General features: G+C 40.9%; 1 protein-coding gene across 1 annotated transcript in view; it reads left to right on the forward strand.

The window, feature by feature from the left end:
- The window catches only part of MBP (myelin basic protein), a 110,664-nt gene that overhangs the window by 75,399 nt on the left and 14,147 nt on the right, over positions 1-21,118 (forward strand). The window contains exon 4 of the mRNA XM_064705732.1: positions 16,107-16,537. Within this exon, the coding sequence (XP_064561802.1) occupies positions 16,107-16,537 (431 nt within the window). The remainder of the gene's footprint in view (positions 1-16,106; positions 16,538-21,118) is intronic.

Raw genomic sequence — 21,118 nt, forward strand, 5'->3', positions numbered from 1 at the left:
ACGGTTGGGACGGATGGAGACGAGATCTTTTTGAAGTTAAGTCATATAACTTGCAGTTTATTGCAAAGGGCGTGGGTGCAGGGCCCTGTTGCGAGCTGCCAGCCGCAGCTCGGAGCAGGGCCGAGAGAAGAGAGGCTTAAAGTGTAAGAGAGTTAAAGACAAAGGTTTAAGAGCAGAGAGCATGTGGAAAGGAGGGGGTGAAGAAGTGCAGAGGGGAAGACAAAGAAAGAAAAGGGCGCAAAGAAGAGTGCAAGAGAGAGCAGAGAGAGAGGAGAGAGATAAGAGAGCGTGAAAAGAGCGCAAAAAGAGTCTGAAGTTCTCGTTACAATACAATAAATCATCTTCAGTGTTGAATATTCAGATTCTCATTAACCAATCTACTACAGCATGCATATCTTATAACATTTCTATACAACTTATAAGAATCACTACATTACCATACTACATTTACATTTTAAACCCTAAATCTTATTCTTTGGGCCCCATCTGCCAAGCTGCAGGGTTTGCTTTGACTCTTAGGCCTGCCTGCTTGCAGAGGGAATTGTTTCTTCTAGGGGGGATTACATTCAACTGGTCACATCATTGTTTTTCAGCAACTAAGGTATCTCAAAGGTTGCTTTCATTTCAGTCTCACTTATAGTTTCTGTATTCTCAAAATCTTTTGCTAGGCAGTCATATTTATAAGGCTTTCTTGTTTCATCCTCCCCAACAGGAAATACCTTTGAGATATACCTCAGAGGGATACTTTTGAGGTTGAATCCCTCCTGCAACAAGCCAAAGATAATAAACGAGAGCTCAAAATTCAGTGAGTTTGCTTTTCACAGCTTGATGCTCTCAGGCCGTTGGGGGCAGCAGGAGTGGCCTGGGCTGAGCTGGGAGCAGGGTGGCAGCGAGGCAGGCAGGGTCAGGCCCCTCAGGGCAGCAGGAGCAGCCAGGCTGGCAGGGCCTGGCAGGTGCCACCGTGGGCAGGCACAAGGCTGGGCACGGGCAGCGGGTCTGGCCTGGCCGGGAGCCACGGCCAAAGCTCCAGCCCAGCCGGGAGGATCTGAGCAGGATCCTCAGAGGCCTTTGTCTCATCTGAGCTGGGTCCTGGCAGGCTGGACCTGGGCTGGAGGTGACACTGAACAGGGAATTCCCAGATGAGTGAGTGGGAAGGGGCTGCAGAGCCTGCTGGTGCACTTGGGGCCTGGAAGTGTGTCCTCGAGCTGTGTGTTCTTCCAGCTATTCTTCACAATTATTATAGATGGAATTAGATTTAGTCCTCCTTTGTATTTTTTTTAATCCTTGATTCCAGTACTTCAGGCTTTCAGTGGGGAGGAAAAAAAAAAGTCTAGTAGGCCATGAACACAAATCTGGAAGTACATGGCAATGTTCCTGCTACTTACACAGCACATTTGGTTTCTGCAGTCTGTGGCACCCCTTTGTCAGACTGTCCTGGTTATCCTGTTTTCTCAGGAGAGGCAAAGCCCATGATTCTCTACAGTGAACTGTATCCTAAATTGAGAACTGAACCAAGGTGTAAGGGCTTTATAAACAGATTGCATTATTTACTTATTTCAAAGGGATGCTAGGAAACTTTCTGGGAAACCACAGACTGTGAATATGAAAGACTTCTCATTTTGCCAGTCATAATCTATGGCTGCAGAAATGCTCTTACAACACTTACCTGGGAAATAAATGACTTGTTATTTTCAGAGATGATATTAACACAGCTATTTTTCTGTCTGTGAAGCACTTTCTACCTTCTGTGAGTTGTCTGTACAACTTCCTAGGAGGCAGAAAAATGAAAACTTCCCGCTGAGAAACCAAGGCGGAGTTGTTTTGTTTATTTCTGAAATGGCTTTGTGGAAAGTGCTCCTGCAAGCACAGGCCCAGAACCATGAACTGTTGAGCCTTTTGCCAGCAGGCACAGGGCTGCTGCAGCCAGGAAAGTGCCGCCTGGGGGCTGCCAGTCCCAGGTCAGTGCAGCACCAAGCCCGGCATTAGCCAGGTTTGCCGGCTGGGATGAGCGTGGTGCTGAGGCTCCAGCGTGAATTCTGCTGGCCTTGGGCACAGTGGAGCAACCTCTGTCTGCAAAGAGCAGGCATGGTGTCACCTGCCTCCACAGGGCTGCATCCTAAGTTTGGGTGAGCAGGACTGTGTGTTATGTGCATCCTCTGTGTACAGTTGCTGCCCTGTGATAAACCTTCTGGTGTAACCCATTGGGTTGCTCTCAGACTCTTCATGGGCTTTTCTAGAGGTGGGGGTTTCACTCATCCTCATGCTTGCTGGGTGGATTGAGAGAAACATACCCAAAGAACACTTGGGAAAAAAGCATGCTTACAGCCTTTCTTGCTTGTTAAAATATTGTGCATCTCAATCGTACTGCCATTTTAGTCTTCAGAGTTAACAGCTCTTTTTGCTGAGCGAGCTTTCCTCATCACATGAAAACTGACTTTATACGTACTCAAATAGCAAAATAAAGTTTGTGAATTCTTTTATTTTCTTTCTTTCCTTTTCTAATAGCAGTAACTCCCACGAACTGGTACAAGGCTTGGTACTGTGCAAGCAGTTTTTCACTCTTAGAATGCTGCTGCTGAAAAGCAGATATTGTGTGAAGTACCATCGATCACTGCCGCGGTTTTATACAGTTTGTCACCATTGTTCTTCGTATAGCAGTGAGTCACATTTAGCACTATGGTACAGCTCACAAGTGTTCAGCATGGGGGAAAAAAGTGTTGGGTTTTCTTAGTGTAAAAAACCTCTTCATTGTTCATAATCTGAAATCATTGATTTGTTAGTGTATAGCAAGTATGTCTGATGTGGCCTAGTATAAATGAGAACAGATTTTTTTAAATATTTTTAGAAGTGTAGGGTGTTGTTTATAATGATGGAGAGTGGAATGGAGTTTCTAAAGACCCAGAATAGCTGAGGTTAGAAATATTAGAACAGATATCTATAAGGCTGTTCTGACAGATGCTTGGCTCAGAGGTGTAATGGACTTTTATATCTGGTGTTACATTAATAGATTTGGGATTCGCTCATAATTTGCTAGGGGGTTTTTTTCTGACTAAGAGCAGACTGTATCTCAGGTAAAATCCCACTGAAATAATAGATGATTTTAAATTGATATGTGAACAGACCACATTTTCTCTCAGTCTATCAAACACCATGTAAATTCATCTTTCAGAAATGTGGGATTTCATGCTGTAGAAATCCTGCCCTTGGCCTAGGCTACTTTGGGAATCTTGTAATTTTGCTTCCTTCTTCAGCCAATATAGAAATGTTTTGTTTTCATTTCACACACTACCTGTATAGGTGAGCTTGTAGAATGAAATGGAGAGAACCCTGTTTGTAACTGGGATATAGAGGAGGCAGCAGTGTATGATCTTTGTGTTAGCACAGCCATTTAAATTTCACTGGGAAGGATGAGAAATTAAATATTTCTTCTTTCAGTGCAGAAAAGACAAACTCCCCAAACCAAATCATCAATCTGTGGCACCAACCATGTGACACATGATGCTGGCGTAAGAGAGCTGTGGGCAGATGCTGATCCAGCGGTGCTACGTTAACAGACTGTAGAGGGTTGCTGCTGGAAAGGTGTTTGTCAAGTGTATCCTGACATGAGTTTGAAACCTCTTAGCTAGTGTGGACAAATGTCAGTAATCCAGAGCAGCAGAAGCAAGTGAGAAAGGGCAGAAGGCCATGCAGTATTTATTTTCAAAGTGGGGACTGTTTGGATTTAGATGTTTTGTGTTAACATCATAAGAACGTGTATGGGTTTGTAAGCGTTTGACAGAGTAGGTGAGGAGAGGTAACACTTTAATCTTGTGACTCTTGTGGTTGGTTTGGAGGTGAGTATTTGTTGTCTGCTTGTACTAGCTTCTGACAGCTCTGACTGGTGTTGGGTAGGCAGGCCTTATGACAAGGAGAGATTCCAGAGGTGAATTCCTGTGCAGAGATAATTTGGAATTTGCTCCACAAGAAGCCTGCCAAAGCCTGCAGCAGCATGGCATGGGATCATGACCTTTGTGGAGCTGGAGCTTGTGGGAGTCAGATAGGCAGCACAGCAGAGTGGTTTGGATGGCAGCTTTGGTCCAGGAGCCTTGAGAAGGGAAGGTGGGAGGAAGGACTGGAAACTGCAGGGGGCCAGAGAGGCAGACTGTGCTTGACAAGAGAGAAAAGCAGAATGGTGTGACCAGTGCAAATATTGTCCTTTCCTTCAGGATTGGAGGTCTTGAGTCTAGACATGTGAGACTGTGGATTCTGTGGCTCACCTTGGAGTGTAAAGTCTTTCCATGTGATTGCTGGTAATGTTTCTTTATTCCCTGGTAAATGCCAGTCATTTCTTGCAGGATAGACAGACAAGGTGATTTGTATCCAGCTTTAAATGTCTTCAGTTCATCACAAAAAAAAAATAATCTTTTTTTCTTTCCCCCTGGTATCTTTCTTTTGAACATCTTATTTTCAACTTTCTGCCACTATTTCTGTGGAATATTATCTCTGCTGTTAGGCCCTGTGCCATTTCAGTCAGTGCAGACTGCTTTAGTCCATTGGATTCATTGTTTTATTTGCTTGGTTTCAAGTATTCTTCTTTTCTGGTTTTAGGGCTCACTTGAGGCAATTATAAGGAAGGTGAACCTGTAAACCCTATGACAAGTTTTGGAATAAGCTTTTCTTTCAATCTGTCTGCCAGGCAGGCACATATTTTAATCAAATTTCTTATCAATTGCTCAGGAATACATTAGAGTTCCCTTCTGAAAAATATTTCTTTGGTTATCAGATTTCTTCACTGAGGAAATCTCTTTGCTCAGAAGTCTCTAAACAGTTTATTTTTGCTGTTAAATTGAAACTATGTCTAAAACTCTTGGGAGTTCTATTGTACTGATTGTAAAAGTGTAAAGGCCTCGAAATAATTTTAAAAGTGAAATAATTGTAAATGTGTAAAGGCTCTGAAATAATTAGTATTTTAACAAACTACCTGCCTTTCATTGCATGTATTGCAATATTTTTATGTCCTCCTCTCATTCTGCCACAGCCATTCCATGGCTCTGCTCCTAGTTCTGTGCTGACATTCTCCATTGTGCAGCTTCCAGACAAAGCTGTTCTGACAAGCAGGACAGAGCATGGTAGCAGAAATCCTGTTCCCTCTGTTCAAGGCAGTGCTCAGGGTGCAGCATCCTCGAGTGCTGTGCTCCTGTGCCAGGGGTGCAGAGGCTTTAAACTGTGAGAGCAGCCAAGGGCAGCCTCGGGTGTCTGTGCCCCAGCAGCATCCCTGCCATAAATGTGCCCAGCAGTGATTTCTCTGCTGACTTTGAATATGGCACGTAGAATTTGTCCTTGGAGTAACCTGGCTTTCAGGTTTCTCTTCAGAGTTCAGAGCTATCAGCTTGATTGTCACCTTCTAAAATCCTGTACTATTACATGAAAATGTTTTAAAATCTGGTTAGAGTGAGCATTGCCAGGCAGACAAAAACTAACATCTGGAGTGCTGAACATCCCTGAAGTGACACATTTGTGAAGCATTTACTGTGTTTTTAAAGTTAGTAATCAGCTGCTGATCTTTTAGGCAGAATAACTTTCTCACCATGCATACCAAAGGCAGAGCTGGAGTTTCCCGTGGCTGCTACAGTGTCTGTGAAAGAAAGAGACTTCCTCTTAATGCCAGCATCTTGAACTGGAGGCAAAGCTGAAGAAAGACCTGCTCCTCTGCTTCCCCAAAGGGCTACAGAGGTGCTTGTCTTCCACCTCATGGATGCAGCTGGTGGTGTGGCTCTTGTCCCCACTGCAATGTGAGCTTCCTCCACTTCAGATGTCGGGGTCAAGCTGGAGGTGTGGTCATTGTATTGCCCTGGGACACAGGGGGCTCAAATTCCACCTCCTGGACGCAGCTGGATGTGCAGGGCACAGCTGGATGTGCTGGGCACAGCTGGGCCCCTGCACCCTCCCGGGGCAGGGAGCTCCCCCCAGGCTTCTGCTTCCCACAGGCTCAGGGGTACTCCCAGTGATCCATCGGTTTCTTAGATGTGACAAGCTCCATGAACAAACTCTGTGTGACTGGGAGAAACTCCTGCTCCCTCTGCTCCTCTGACCTTTCACCATAGGTGGTCAGGTGAAAATCAGCTCCAAAGTGAAGTGAATCAGTTCCAAATGTCAGACAACCACTAATGGCTGTGGACTTGTTCTGATTGTAAAGAGCTGCAGTTTAGGCAGACTTGAACAACCCTGCCCCATCTTTTTTGGCTTGTGTTCAAGAATTCAGCACAATGGTAAATGGCCTATAGGCTTATTTGTGCCCAGGTATTTCAGATATTTTTAGGAATATTGGCAAATAGGTGTGTCATATGCAGAATGTGTCATTTATACCATTGTGGTGTGCTGCAGAATTTTCTGGGGGAAAAAAATCTTCTAAAACCTGCCAGCATAATTCCCCTCGCTGTAAACTCTGTAACCATGACTTTCTTTCTGGGATCACTTGTGCTATTAAAAGCTTGAGTTCAGAATATACTAGGACAAAATAGAGAAATCCAGAGATAAGGCAGTGTACACCTGAAAGAAATGAAAATGTCAAACTTATTGATTACATCATCCTGCAGGTGATTCACAGCTTCCAGAAACCTGGCTTGTGTTGTGCACTCTTCTTTCTAGGACTGCCATACTCCTGTAATTTGCTTTTTACCTGTACCTGCTCTATACAAGGCTGTATTGGAAAACAAACTTTGAAGTTATGTCCTCAAACCTCAAACCAGCAAATTGATGTGTTATTTTGGGGAGAGTTAAAAACATTCATATTCTCTCTTTGTTTTAACATGTGAAAATCTCCTCTACAGTACTTTGGGCTCTGGGTTTAGTCAGCTTAGTTGGTTCCCAGGAGGAATTGACACACATGAACACTGTTATTCTGTAGAACTAAAATGCAGCTTATAGAAATTGGAGTTTATAGCCTTATGCTGTAAGTAGTTTCCCTGTGGTCACAATTAAACCATGGTTTTTAAATGTAGCTTATTTGGCTAGCTTATAACAAGTGTATTTTATTCTGAAGTTTATACTTTCTAAACAATAAAATACCACCCAGACACTTAAGTCCTGATTGAGAAAAGCACAGCAGTGTTAACAGGCCCTCTTTGGAGGCACTACATGATTGATTTTAACAGGAAATATCCTACAATATTCTACTGATAGGGTTTTTTGTGCTGCTTATCATGCTCTGAGCAACTTCTTTGAACCAACTGGTTCAGTCACTCTCCTCACCTCACTTGTTTCACCTACATTTCTTTTTTTGCTGCTTTTAAGGCCCTGTTTCTCTATGTTATTATGCAAAAAATAAAAAGTAATATTGGGTACTCGGTTGATGGAAATAGGCTATTTTCCAGTAAAACCTAACTGATATAGAAAATACAAAAGGCAGTGGAAGTTGTGAAGTCTGATGGAAGCACTACTCATTTTGCCATACTTTGGTGGGTGGGGGATATATCCAAGTTTTACAACCTAACAATTACACAGACTCAGTGGAACTGAAGCAGAAAAAGATGAATAATCAATCTTTGTCTAATACCAGTCAGTTGCACAATTTTTAAAAGGTACAAATGCTGATGGGTCAGCAGGTGATTTAATTTCTCCTCCTTAAGGGCATGAAATTGTTTGTTACAAAGGATGCTCCAGCTCGCTTTGCTGTGGGAGTCTCTTTTGTGAGATGTTTGAGATTAAAACAAACCTATATGTTCTAGTAACACAAAGCAACGTTTTTCTTTGAAACTGGTGGGTGGATAAAATTCTTTGTTGAAGTTTTTAAAACCCTCTCTGCAGGCCCTGTGGAGAATTGCCACATGTTTCTCATAGATTCCAAATTTCTGCCATAGCAAGTCCCACTGGTTTTCAACCACAGGCTCTTTTGTTTTCTGTACTGGCCTTTGTAAGCCTCAGCAAGTGGAGGCAGTGCCAGAAGTTGTGGAAAACAAGAGCGAGAGGGAGTGAGCCGAGCCAGGCCTACACTGCTGCATTCCTCTGCAATGGCCTACCATTGTAGGCCACCGTGTGGGCTTTGGTTCAGCTCTCCATTGTGAGCCAGGGGCACGGGTACCCAAGTGCCCAACTCTGTGAAGGCATGCAGAGTGCAAGGCAGTGTCTGCACTCAAGTAGATTGGTTTTAATTACAGTCTGAAGATGAAAAATTGTTCTTGCTCAGGGGATGCTTTTAGCTTTTATTAATGCCTCTTTTTTCTCGTTTCTTTTCTTTACCTGTCCTCAGAGGCAAACAATTCCTTACACACCCACAAGGCTCGTTTTATCCTGAGCCGCTTTCTTTCCCAGTCATAGAATCGTTACATGTTGCTATAGAGCGCGACATGATGCAGGGCACCAAGACTCCATCAGAAGGGTGTAAAAGAGAGATTTACTATAGCAACATGTTGCCTTTATAATTTTTCAAGATATTTACATTTACTTAACAGACACATTCACTGTCCGTTGGTCATAAGAAAGAAACAAAGTTCTCAATAGATGAACAAAGAGCCACGTCATTCTGTGAGCCAGCTAAAGTCCGAATCTTTTGACTTTCTCTTTTCCATCATGTTGTCATGGGGACAGCCTTGGTATCTTCCTCGAGAGAGATACAGGGCTTTCCTTATCTTTAGGAAGCCTGTGCTGACTCACAAGGACAGCACAAAATGTCTTTCCTACAGTTAAAGTTGGAAAAGACCTCAAAGATTGAGTCCCACCTTTGACTGAACGTCAACTAAACCACAGCACTAAGTGCCACGTTCAGCCATTCCTTGAACACTTCCAGGAATAGTGACTCCATCACTTCCCTGGGAAGTCCTATTCAATGCTTAATCACTGGTAATTTCTTGTGAAGGTGTTCCACTGAATTGCTGAAATACACAGCCCATTTAGAAAGACTATGAAGAGGAAATTAAGCACCGTGCAGTGACAGATGATGTGTGACTTAGGCCTCCCAGCTAATTTCTTGTATGTTGAATCTAATATGACTTACACAGTAGGTTTAAGAAAAAAAAGGTCTGTTGCACCCCTGGTTTTAAGCATCAGCAGTAACAGGCGAACACAGGGAGCTGGTATTCAACTGCTGCTCTGATTCCTGTGGTTGGAAACGCCTCTTTCTTTGCTGTTTTGCTTCCATCTCTTTCTTTGACATGGCAGAACTGACTGGCTAAATTTCTTCAGTAAGAGCACAGAGGAGAGAGAGTTCTTAAAGGCCTAAATAATACAGGGTGTACAGATCTGGGGAAGGTATGATGTTGTTTTTCCTCCATCAAGTCTGAGACCTGGCTCCTGGAGTGCAGCCCTCACAGTGGGTAATGGGATAGTAACACATTTCAGCCCACAGTAACCACACATGCTTTCCATTAATATCCAGACTTTGGGCATGGACTGTGGGTTATTACTGCACAGACTTGGAATGGTTTTCACATCTCTGACATGCAGATGCTAGGAGCTGTGTGTGCCTTGATGAAAACACAGAAAAGCTTTCCAGCAACAAGACTCCTGATATATCAAAACTCTCTGACTCAGACAGTATTGCTAGGTTTTACACACTGATACCCTGAAATGTAATTGCCTTCATCAGAGTGATAATGCTGCACATAAGCTGTAATGAATATACAGCTTATTTTTAATTTCTACTTTTTATTTTGTGGTCATTACACAGAACCAGACCTCTCAAATAATGAAGTTGTCAGCAGAACCAAAAATAATGTGCTGTTTGCTGATTCACAAAATAAGATTTAGACATGTTTATCAGAATGCCATCATTCCAGCTAGATGTCATATTGCTGTGTAATTTCACCAACTCATTGATTGGTTGCATTATGGTTTTACTGGGTAAAAACTCAGTATAGTTACCCTGCCAAAAAAGATACCACAGCAACAATTCCCCACTGTGCCAGTAGCACCTTACAGGGATCCTTCTCCCAGAAAATGTTGGCTTTACTGAAGAGCAATGCTTTAGGGATGTATATCATGAAACTGGTACTCTTGCAACCAGCAGTAGTTCACAGATACATATTAAACACTTTGGGATGATGAAGTCTGGCAGAATTAAGGGGAAAGAAGAAAAAATCAGGCTATTGATTAACCTACTGAACTTGCAAAATTAATAATACTTATTTACAGCAAGTTTTTCATTGACTGGCCTTTTGGGAAGAGGGTTGCTAGTTGTCTCAGGAGAGATTTTACTCTCTTAGCTAGTAAAATAGGTAATACTTGTGAGTTGATGCTAAAGTATGTCAGATGTTTGAGGGTTTGGGGTTTTTTAATGTTTTGGATAGGATCAGCATAAAGTGACAGAAATCACACTTATGTTTTCATACTGTAGTAGTTAATGTCTGAAAGAATTTACATTCTCCTTATGCAATTTGCACTTTCTTCCCTACAGCATAATTTTATGTTAAAAAGTACATATTCCTATTATATTAATGCTAAAAAGTGCATATTCCTATTCTACCTGAGTGAATTCAGTACTTTTCTTTGAAATACGAGCATAAATAATATAGCTGAAGTGTCAACTGCAAAGATGTGAACTACATTTTCCCCCTCTCCATCAAACGTTTTTGTGTTTTCAAGTGAGCTCTGCTGTAAGGCCAAACTCTGCTACCTCAGAAGCTGCTCTTCAGCAGGAAAGGACCAGGGAGGGCTTGGAGAAATGAGATATTTTATGAGTCTGAAAGAAACTGTGCCAAGACTTGAGTATTAGCAACGGTCTAGCAATTAATAGATCTTATTTGACCTATTAATTTTTGGTCTGGCATTAGCTCTTAGGGGGCATAAGGCTTTCTGCAGAGAACAGCTAAGAACTGATATTCCATGAGGTACCAGGGACTCAGGAGAAGCAGGATTTGTCAGGCACTTCCTGTAAAATGTTAAATGGAACCTTCATTCACCCAGCCACAACAATGTATTCTAAATGTCCAAACCTGTGTTGTGCCTTTACTAACAGCAGTGCAGTAACTTTCAGCAGATTCAACCACTGATCCTTATTGACCCAAGATGTAGTATAGAACTAAACTTTGTCTTTTTCAAATTTAATTCAATAGAAGTAAATACTGGACCAGGTGAGGTTTTTCACCTTTTACTGTATTTTTAGTACTAAGTTTTATTGTAAGGAAAGTTATGCCACAGCAGACCCCTTATTCACTGTTTCAGCAGATCAATGTAGAAATGTGCTCAACTCATCAGTGGAATGGAAACACCCTCACAACTTTTTTATTCTAGTCTGATAAGAGGTTTGTATGCTGTAAAATGTCTAATGAAAGAAATGAGGAAGAGAAATCAAAGGAGTGCAGGTTATGCTTAGCAGGTTGCTTCTCATTTTTGTGGTGGTTTAGTCTGCAGCTTGGTACGCCCGTAGAAAAAGCTGAAGTTCTTGTGGAGGAAAAAATCATTCCTTCAGTTATGCTGAAGCTATAGAGAAAATTTGCTTTTGGGTGGAAATTTTTTTTCCTGAGAGTGATAAGCTTTGGCAAGGAGGGAGGAGAGCAAGCTATAATGAAGGTGATCTCTTGGCTAAGTGCAGTAGGAGTGTTAAACTCACGGGAATCTGCATCATGAGATAGATGGGCACTTCTCTCTGAATTCACTCTGCTAGAAAATGGGGAGACTGTTTGTGTAAAGGCTAAATGCACCAGCACATCCCTTCTGGTTGTGTTCAGAGCTATAACCAAGTGTTTGTTTCACAATTATACTGCATGCCATCCATTTCAAACAGAAATATTTGTGTAAAATTGATTCCCAACTGTTTGACAAGCATCAGACAAATCCAGTAATTAGGTCTGTGAATTGAAATGTCTGATGGCATATTGCCTTCTAACCATATTAGAGAAGTTAGGCTAAGAGCCATTTTTTGTCTGCAATGTCTTAGCATAATGAGGATGAATCAAGTTTTGCAGTTCAGATTTAACAATGAAGACATAATTCTTTCCTCTGTCTCCCAAATACCTCTGTAGTGAAGCCTAATGGCTGGGGACATGCCATTCTGCTGTGGGCTGTGCTGCTGTAAAAGTCCAAACCAGGAGCTGGATTGTTGTGCAATTATCTCAGCACAGAGTTGGGACCCAGATATCCTCAGCTGCAGCATGTATGTAGTGATGATGGATGTTTTTTCTTTGGCCTTTTATTCTTTCAAGTGCCTGATATTACCACAAATGTTATTAGAAGCCACATGTTCCAAAACAGTGGTCTCAGCCTCTTAAATAATGCAAGGCAACTTATTACTAATACATTTGTCTTATTGCTATAGCTTACCAGAGATCTTTAAATCTCAGCTGTGACAAAGTTCATTAATTTCTAGGTGTTACCTTTTGTTGTTCAAGTGACTAAACATAGATGAATCAATACAAAAAGTCAGATGTTTTAACCAATATTTTGTTGTCAGCATTTCAGTAAAAATACTAAAATTAACTTAAGAATTGAGGAGTATACTGCATTGTATTTCACTATCCAGTTGACATCTATAGAAAAGAGAGGACCTAAAAGGTAGAAAAGGACAAATACAGATTATACTTCATTTACTGAAAAAGTGCTTTATATATATAGATGACTTAAGCTAAAATGAAAAGTTGATTTAGAAGTTCAGTAATTTCCGTCTTCATACCCTGAGAAAAGAAGGCTGAGAAAAAGGAAGTGTAATCAATCACAGCAGCCTGTCCTTATGATAAAGTGTATTTAATATCTGGTGTTGCAAAGTTGATTAATGTGCTTTCTGGCATTTGTAATGAGTAAATAATACTTAAGATTTCACACGAATATTTAAGCACTGTGACTGTTGATCTTAGCCTCTCTTGAGAACCCAAAGTGAGGTAATGAACTTCAGCTTTTATCAGCTTCATCTTCCTCGTTTGTTTTACAGCATTTGTAGAGGGAGCAGCAGTAGGAATGTGAGAGGAATTACAAGTATCTGCAAGAAAGCAAGACTGGAGAGGAGTAGGAGGAGATGAAAAACTTGTAATCTTTTTTAAAACTCCTAGCTTAACAATGTCTTTCCAGGCTGTCCTCTGTATGGAAGCGGCAGTCTCAAGGGGATACTGTGATAGAGCAGCCCTTCCAAGTGACCCATGGGAAGGATATTTGTGTCCAAGGTCCCTCGATGGGAATTGTACTTTGCATAGAACAGATTTCTGTGGTTGTTGAGAGGAGCTGTTTGAAGCATTGGGCTGAGAGGTCCCAGCCAATTAGCAGCTTCGGGAAAATAATTATTTTCATTCTCCAGAAATGGGATAAATTATCAATGTCTAATCAAGCACCAAGGCCACAGTAGTTTTAAAATACTTATATTTTAAATAGGACCTAATTCCTATTAAGGACAACAAAGGATTGCATTTATTTTTGTTTCTTTAAAAACACCTTTGGACTTTCTCTTTGGTTTCTTTAACAGAGTGCTAAGAATTTTTTTTGTGCATCTGTATTACCCTTTTTGGAAGTCACTTGGAGTCTTGTTCCCTCTGGCTGGTTTTGGGCTAATGTGAGGAGGTGCTTTTCTTGTGCTCTCATTTGAACAGCTCTCAAGAAACATATGCACTTAAAAATAAATAGAAGACACTTCCATAGCCTTCTAGTTAATGCCTATGGCAGTGCATCCTGCTCTACTTCATTTTACAAGGATTAGCAAAAAAATGCCAAAGATCTCTTCCTCGCTGGGCAACTTTCTTTTGTACAAGTGATATGGTACAGGTTGTGTGCTCTATTGTAAGAAAGAGCTTCATTTTCCAAAGAAAAACAACTTGAAAAAATAGTAGCTATACACAGCATTTACAACAGGTTTTAATAAAAGTCTGAATATTTGTTTTTAAATGAACAAGTAAGCATACATTTATATAGTCCATTAATTCTGGATGTCCTTAGGGCATTATTAAAGTGATCTGTCTCTCCAAATGCACTGGAAGACTTTGATTAGTTAGCAACAATATTAACAGTATCCCTGTTACGTGTTTTTATATATTAGAGAAGACATAAGCATGAAGAAAATTTAGAGGCAAAATTAAATGTGTGCTTTCAGTGCTGAGATGAAGCCTCCAGAAAGATTTATACTTTATAGCTCACTGCGTATGCATTGGGAGAAGCTACTTTGGTGGCACAAATACCCTTCTTTGTTGCTTACCAATACCCGTATTCAGAGGCACAAAGAACAACTGTTGTAAAAAATATTAGTATGCAGATGCTCTGGTGTTTTGTTAATGCATTTAATTAAGTACAATAACTCTTTTGTTTGTTTTTCTTTTTCTGTCCTTGAATGGATTTGTATTATGGTATAGAACCTAGGCTTAGGGTCGCTGTTTAAAATGTTTTGCAGTTTCAGAATGTGTCTCACATCCAAGTTAGTTACTTTCCTTTTGTTCTATTAAGAAAGTCATTTGGGTATGTTACAAGTTTCTAATAAGTTTGAGAGCATCTTTTCAGGAAAACTCGAATTCCAAAGTTGCCAGCAAATATTTTCACCACTAATGAGGTCTTCAGTGAGAGTTAGGCACTGGTTAAATAATTGTATTTCTGAGAGACTTTAAGATGTTTTAACCTAAGAATTTTTTCTTGAACACTTTCTAGCTAGTTTTCACAAAAAAAAAAAAAATGCACAGCAAAACTGCACTTTATGTTTTTATATGAAAAACTGTAGCAGGCTATTATAACCAATTGTAACCAACATACAGGTTTTGCAGAAGCCATCATTGTGCTGTCTTGTGTTGTTACCCATAAAATTATTTCAGAATTATTCTCAGCCTGAGAAAAGATTTCTTTAGTCCTCTGTGGATGGGTGAAACCATATGAAATGGCTGTCAAGTCTAAAATTGCTCTGCTGAATCAGCAAAGTGCTTGAGCCCAGAGTACTTTGAAAAGACAGCAGTATTTGCCAGATCCTGCCCCTCCCATGGCAACAAGGACCAAATCAAATGAGGATGTAAAAAGGTAATTAGGAGACCCTGAAGGTAACACATTACTAACTAATTTCTGAATTTCTGAGTCCCCTTAACTCCAAAAGACATTTCTGACACAGAGTGTGTGGGAGGTGTCTGTGCTGAAGGTTGCTCCTCAAGCAATGACCTTCTGATACTCTTTTGGTGTTCCTTGGAGATAAGGCACATTCTTCAGTAGGTGGTTTCTTTAAAAGAGTAGGAGTCATGGTATAGACCATCAAAGCCTCCATAAGTCAGTCTGCCACTGACAGAAGGAGCTAGTGTAGGTGAAGGAAGGGCTAAGTGTGCTGCAGCTGATGTTTCTCAGGGGCTTTACTGGGTGCATCAGAACACAACTCTGGAGAAGGCAGCAGGCATTTCACTTACCACAGGGGTCTGCCCTGGCACCTTTCTCAGCAAGAAAAAAAAGCTTTTTAGTTACTGGTGATTGTTCTTGTCACTTCTCAAAAGCACTGAATAGAAATTGGACAGTTTAGCTTTAGGCCTTCAGCATCAGTGCTAGGACATTGTACCTGGAGTGCCAGGATCATCACACATGGACAAAAACTGTCATGAGAGGCCAAGCAGAAATTGCAGTTTAGTGCTCTTTTTTGAAGTGAGGAAAATTTCAATAGCGGGGCAAAAAAACCCTTCCCCTCACTGTGCTTGTTTGATCCATATTGTGGTTACAGTGAGGGATTCCAAATGAGGCCGTAAGCTCTGACATCGTGGAGAGGGAATGAGCACTTTTGAAAGCACAGATCTGCAATCTCACTGGTTCTTTTCTCCCCATTTTGGGGAAGGTTGGTATAATTAGAGTTGCAAACCTCAAGGGAAAGTACAGGAATTCTGATTTCTCACTGAAAGCCTCCTCATCCACAAGCCGTACATGTGAATAGTTAGTTTCAGTTACGCTTCAAGTAATCCATCAATCTATTTATAAATGTGTTAAAAAAAAAAAAGAAAACCAAAACCTACACACATACACACACACACACCCCAAAAAATCACCTAGAACCACTGCAGATTTGTGTGAGAACATCGCTCTGGTTTCAGTTCCAAGATAACTTAATGTTCTTTAAGGCTGGAAGAGAACATAGTTTCATTGCAACTGCACATATTAAGGGTTTTGTATGAAATGAGCATCTCAAGGCAAGGGAAAGAAAGCAGCATTGTTCCAGGGCTGTTTTTCACAGGCCTGTATTCATATCTCATCCTTGTTGTTTGCAGGAGAGGCAGATGTGAACCAGAACAATGGGACCTCCACGAAGAGCCCAGCGGTGACAGACTCCAAAGGCACAGCAGACCCGAAGAATGCCTGGCCCGAGGCCAACCCAGCTGACAGAACTGGTCGCCCCCACTTGATCCGCCTCTTTTCCCGAGATGCCCCAGGAAGAGAAGACAACACCTTCAAAGATCGGCCCTCAGAGTCAGACGAGCTACAGACCATCCAAGAGGACAGTGCAGCAGCTTCAGAGAATTCGGATTTGATGGCTTCACAAAAACGCTCCTCTTTCCGGCACGGATCAAAACTGGCATCTGCGAGCACTATAGACCATGCCAGACATGGATCCCCACGGCACAGAGACTCGGGTCTACTTGACTCGCTGGGCAGATTCTTTGGAGGTGAAAGGCACGTTCCCCGGCGGGGCTCGGGCAAGGTGAGCTCTGAGGAATAGAGAACTGCAAGGCTACAGCAAACACAGTACAGTTAAAGAGGAAGGGTGGGTCTGAAAGAAGGGTCTCACTGCTATAAGGCAAGAGTTGACCTAGCCAGCGGGATGGTGCTTGTAATATAATGCTTGGCTTTAAACTGAAAACAGCAACAGCAAAAAAAGCAAAGATCTGGGAGACAAGAGGAGCTACTCTGGGTAGTGACATGGAGTATTAGAAATCCAGGGGGCTCTAGAAACATTACTGGGAGGAATTTTTATGAGCATTTAATGTGGTGCGTTGTATGCATTTCTATGCTGTGCCATTTAGAGAAACATCAGTCTGCTTTTGTGTGTTGTTCTTCAATATTTGCAAAAGGGGGCTGGATGAGATCACTAAATGCAAGATGATCTCTACATATCTTGGCACTAACTGAGGGGCAAACTTGGAAATAGATGTTAGAAAAGGAATTGTGGCCAAATTCTCAGCCTGCTTGTGCAAGAGTATGTTTAAAGTCAGTTGACAGCATTGCCAGGGAGATGGCTTGACAGATACTATCCTGAATCCCAGATGTACAAAATAATCCAGCTGACAAGAAGTTGAGATTTATTCCAAGCATTTCATACTAGAAATTGCATAACAAGCCATTTCTACACTATCAGTTCAAAACCAAGGGCATTGATGAAAGACTGTTACTTAAATTCTTCCCTTTTCCAGGATACCTGCCTCCTCTGATAAATTATGCAGCTGGCATATTAGTTCACTATTATTCAAGTGGCAGAGTTTAATTTGTTTTCACTATACCTTTTGCCATGTAAGTGATAAGTGGAGTCTTGTGTTTGTGTGTCCACACACTACATAAGCATTTGAATGGAGCTGCTGTAGGGCTGTAAAACTTTTCTTTGAGCTGAATTTGTTGTAGTTGCTCAAGTTGTGTGTTGCAAAAAGCAGAATTCATAGTTGCTGGCTGAGCCTAAATTTTTGAAAATCCTTTGACAACCTTTGAGGTCTGTTCAGTGTTCCAGCCTGTGATCTGTGCTGTCTCTCAGTGCTGCACTGGGACAGGACACAAACTGCTCTGTGGTGCAAATCTGATCTGTGGTGGTCCCACAGCTGTGGCTGTCAGTGTCCTTCACAGCTTCACACCTGGAAGCACAATGTGTAATAGCCCTTCCCTGAAGAGTTGTTGTAATGTAGAGACCACTGGATGAAAAATACTCTAGAAACTTAAAACCAGAAGCTTCTCACACTTGGTGGGCGGTACTAAGCAAGCTGGGTGTTTTGTTCTTTTTATTTCTCACCTTTACCAACGGGGGCCTGTAATGCTATTGACAAAGATTTAGCAGCCAGGCAGTTTTTTCTGTAGTAACATTTCTGTGTGTAATGTTCCTGTATGTAATGTTCATAAATGCAACAAGCCGTTGCTGTGAGCATAAAGAAAACCTTTTTTCTTATTGTTACTGCAAATAACAGAGACTGTTCCCAGCTGCTGTTTTCTGGGGCCTGGTTGGCCAGCTCAACTCTTGCTGTTTTGTTCATGTACTGTGTTACTCGATGAAAAATAGTGTATGAAATGTTCTTTGTGCACCGAGGTGACAATACCAAAAAGTTAGATTCTGCATACAGAATATACAGAGGTATGTGCATTCCTGTGTGGCAATAAATCAAACCAATCAACTCAGTTTTTAGGAGTAATGACTAAAAAATGTCTGCCAACTGTACAAAGTCTGTGTTTATCCTTTGGCGTGAACATGATTGCAATGATTCTCTGTAGATTTTGATGTAATTATGTATGAGAAGACAGGAGGTCACGTCTTCTATCTCTGCTGTAAAATGCTATTTTGAAGAACTTAAATGTCTGCAAAACAGAACGGGATTATGGACAATTCTGACATTTTTTACCAAGCAGAAGTAGTTGTTTGGGATTTTTTTTCCCTTAAGAATGACTACTCATTGAGTTATGGAGTCCGGATTTGCAGATCCGAGCTGGAAGCACAGACAAGTTGAATTATTTTGGCAAAAGTCTGTCACATTAGGACTTCCAGTGCCAAAGCATCTCTAGCACTCTTCCACACAATGATAATATTGATGTACATCCTAGGAAACATTCCTAGGAAGCTCTCTTGTGGGAGGGCTTCAGTGTGGAAAGTATTGAGCAAGTGGCACAGTCATTTCAACTGTTATTTATTTAGCCTCTTTGAAACAATGCCTTTTGGTTTCTTGTATCAAGAAAGGCTTGTGGGGTCATTTATTTATACAAGAGTAGACAGAGGAAATCTAGATGGCTCATTTGTGCGTAAACCCTAAATAGTTGTTGCCATTTGCTGATTTTTGTAGAAGATCACTGATAGATGATGAAAGTGTTCATGGACCAGCTGAAATAGATTGAAGTCCTTTGGCAGTATTCCAGACTTCACTAAGTAAACAGGTCTTTGATAAATAAGATACCACTAAAAGCACCTTAAAGGATGAATTTCAAAGGCTTGAAAAGTTCTTACAGCTGCACTGTTAATTTGCTTGCACTTTTTTCTTTCTTTATTTTGAAGCATTTCAAAGCAATTCTGCAGCTGCCTTTCTTGTGGTCTTCCTTTTTCAGCCAGCCCATGCCTCAGTGGGAGCATCTCAACTACCCACACCAGCAGGCACTGGAATGCAAAGACAACACTTGCTCTTTGTACAGATTTAGGGCTGACATTCAAGCAAAACACATTATAAATTCTTTGTGGAGGCATTTTCTTCTTGCATCCATAGCTAAGAAGTACATTAATGAATAATATTCACTATTGTGTCCAGAAAGGTGGGGTGGGAACAATGCTGGGACTGTTTCATGGCCTCCTTTTCTCATGTGGAGCAGGTTCTCCTCTGCTCTGCAGTTCTGAAGTTAGATTGCATGGGAGTTCCATGGGAGTTGTTAAAAATAGAAATACTGGAATGTACAGAAATACTCCTTTTCCTCTAAGGGGCAGCAAGTGCATTTGCCATTTTCCCTCCAATCCCATTGAGATTTTGGATAGCTGAAACTCAATTAAAACCAGCTTGAATTTTGTACTTTTAAGAAAAACTTCTAAGGTAGAATATTTGAAACAAAACTGTTGTTGTGCACAGCTCAAATTTAATAGTATTTAAAAAAAAAATTTAAATGGTGACAGAAAGAAACTGTGGTGCAGACATTTTAAATAGCATGAAAGAGAGAGTAGCATAACAATAAATTATTTCCTTTCTAATCTTTATAGAATATTTGTCTAAGCAAGTTTGTTAAAACGATCAAATGTTCTTTGTGCTTCCTAGATTCTGGGCCTGTATTCAACTTCAGTATGTACTGACTGCTATTTTGTTTCTTTGATGCAGTTGTTTTGTAATCCTTTTGTTTATGATTTTACTTTTTTTTTCTACTAAGTTTGGTTTGTGAAACAAGAACTTTTCTGTCCCGGTTTAACATTTTGCATTAACTTACTAAACTTTAAACTACACTTGTGACACAGATCAAACAAACCAAAATATGTGAGTGACAGTAAATAATAGGTGAGGCAAGACTTAGTAAAAGATTGAATCAATTTCTCTTTTATATTTTGCTTCAGTTTGGTATGCAATCTTGTAACTGTCTCCTGCAGCCTGAATGAAGCCTTGCCCCTGCATTTCCTTCCCACCCTGTGTTTGGGTGCAGGAAATGTGGAATGTAGAGATGGGGCTTCCCCATGCTACAGACAGATACAGGCAGGAGCAGCACTGGGCTGAAGTTCTTCTCAGCTTGAGCAGAACGAGGGTTTGGGATCAGCATTTCTGATTCAGCAGATCCAAACCCACTCCTGAGCTAAGCACTTGCTGGAGTGGGGATCTACAAAAATGGTTGTGATAACCATGCAAAGGCAAAAAGTTTAGGAACCACAGTTTTAAAAAATGCCACAGAGGGATAAATTAATCAGAATCCTTTTTCTTTTTTCTTTGCACTTGAACTCTATTCACATTTCCTGTGGAAGCTTTAATGTATACTACAGCACCATGAAGAATTTGAAAAGCAGTAAAATCAGTGCTAGTCTGACTAGTATATGATGTGATTTAAGTAAATACTTACTGTGATTTTAATTTCCAAGTCTTAGTTTTCAGGGAGTGGTATTGCTTGTGATACACTGTTTTGTAAAACCTGCTGTGCAAGTGGTATGCTTGTAAAAAAATTTTACAGAGTTTATAGTGGTTGTAACAATAATTTTGTTTTAATCTTTTGCTTTTTATGTGCTTTATGTATTCATTAAACTGTTTACATCACAAAAACCAGTGTACTAATGATTTAATTTGTTTTAAATGCTTTAATCCATTAACAGAAGTTGCAACAAACTACTTGTACATGACAGGTTTTTAGTTCACTAAGAGGCTGTGTGTCCTTCTGCAAAATTCAGTTAGAACAGTGCATTGGACAGAAGGGAATAGAGAAGTTTCCTTCTGGAAGGAAAAGGCAGGCTTTGAATAACCAAAGCTCCTGAAGCTGATGTTCTCACTGAATCTGGCCTCTCATTTCACTAAAAATGAATTAGTGTAACAGAACTGCCAGTCTGAAGCTCTTTTAGCTTGTGCAGCGGTAGAACCTCAGACTT

This window comes from Zonotrichia leucophrys, chromosome 2, assembly GCF_028769735.1.
Source record: "Zonotrichia leucophrys gambelii isolate GWCS_2022_RI chromosome 2, RI_Zleu_2.0, whole genome shotgun sequence".
Lineage (NCBI taxonomy): Eukaryota > Metazoa > Chordata > Aves > Passeriformes > Passerellidae > Zonotrichia > Zonotrichia leucophrys.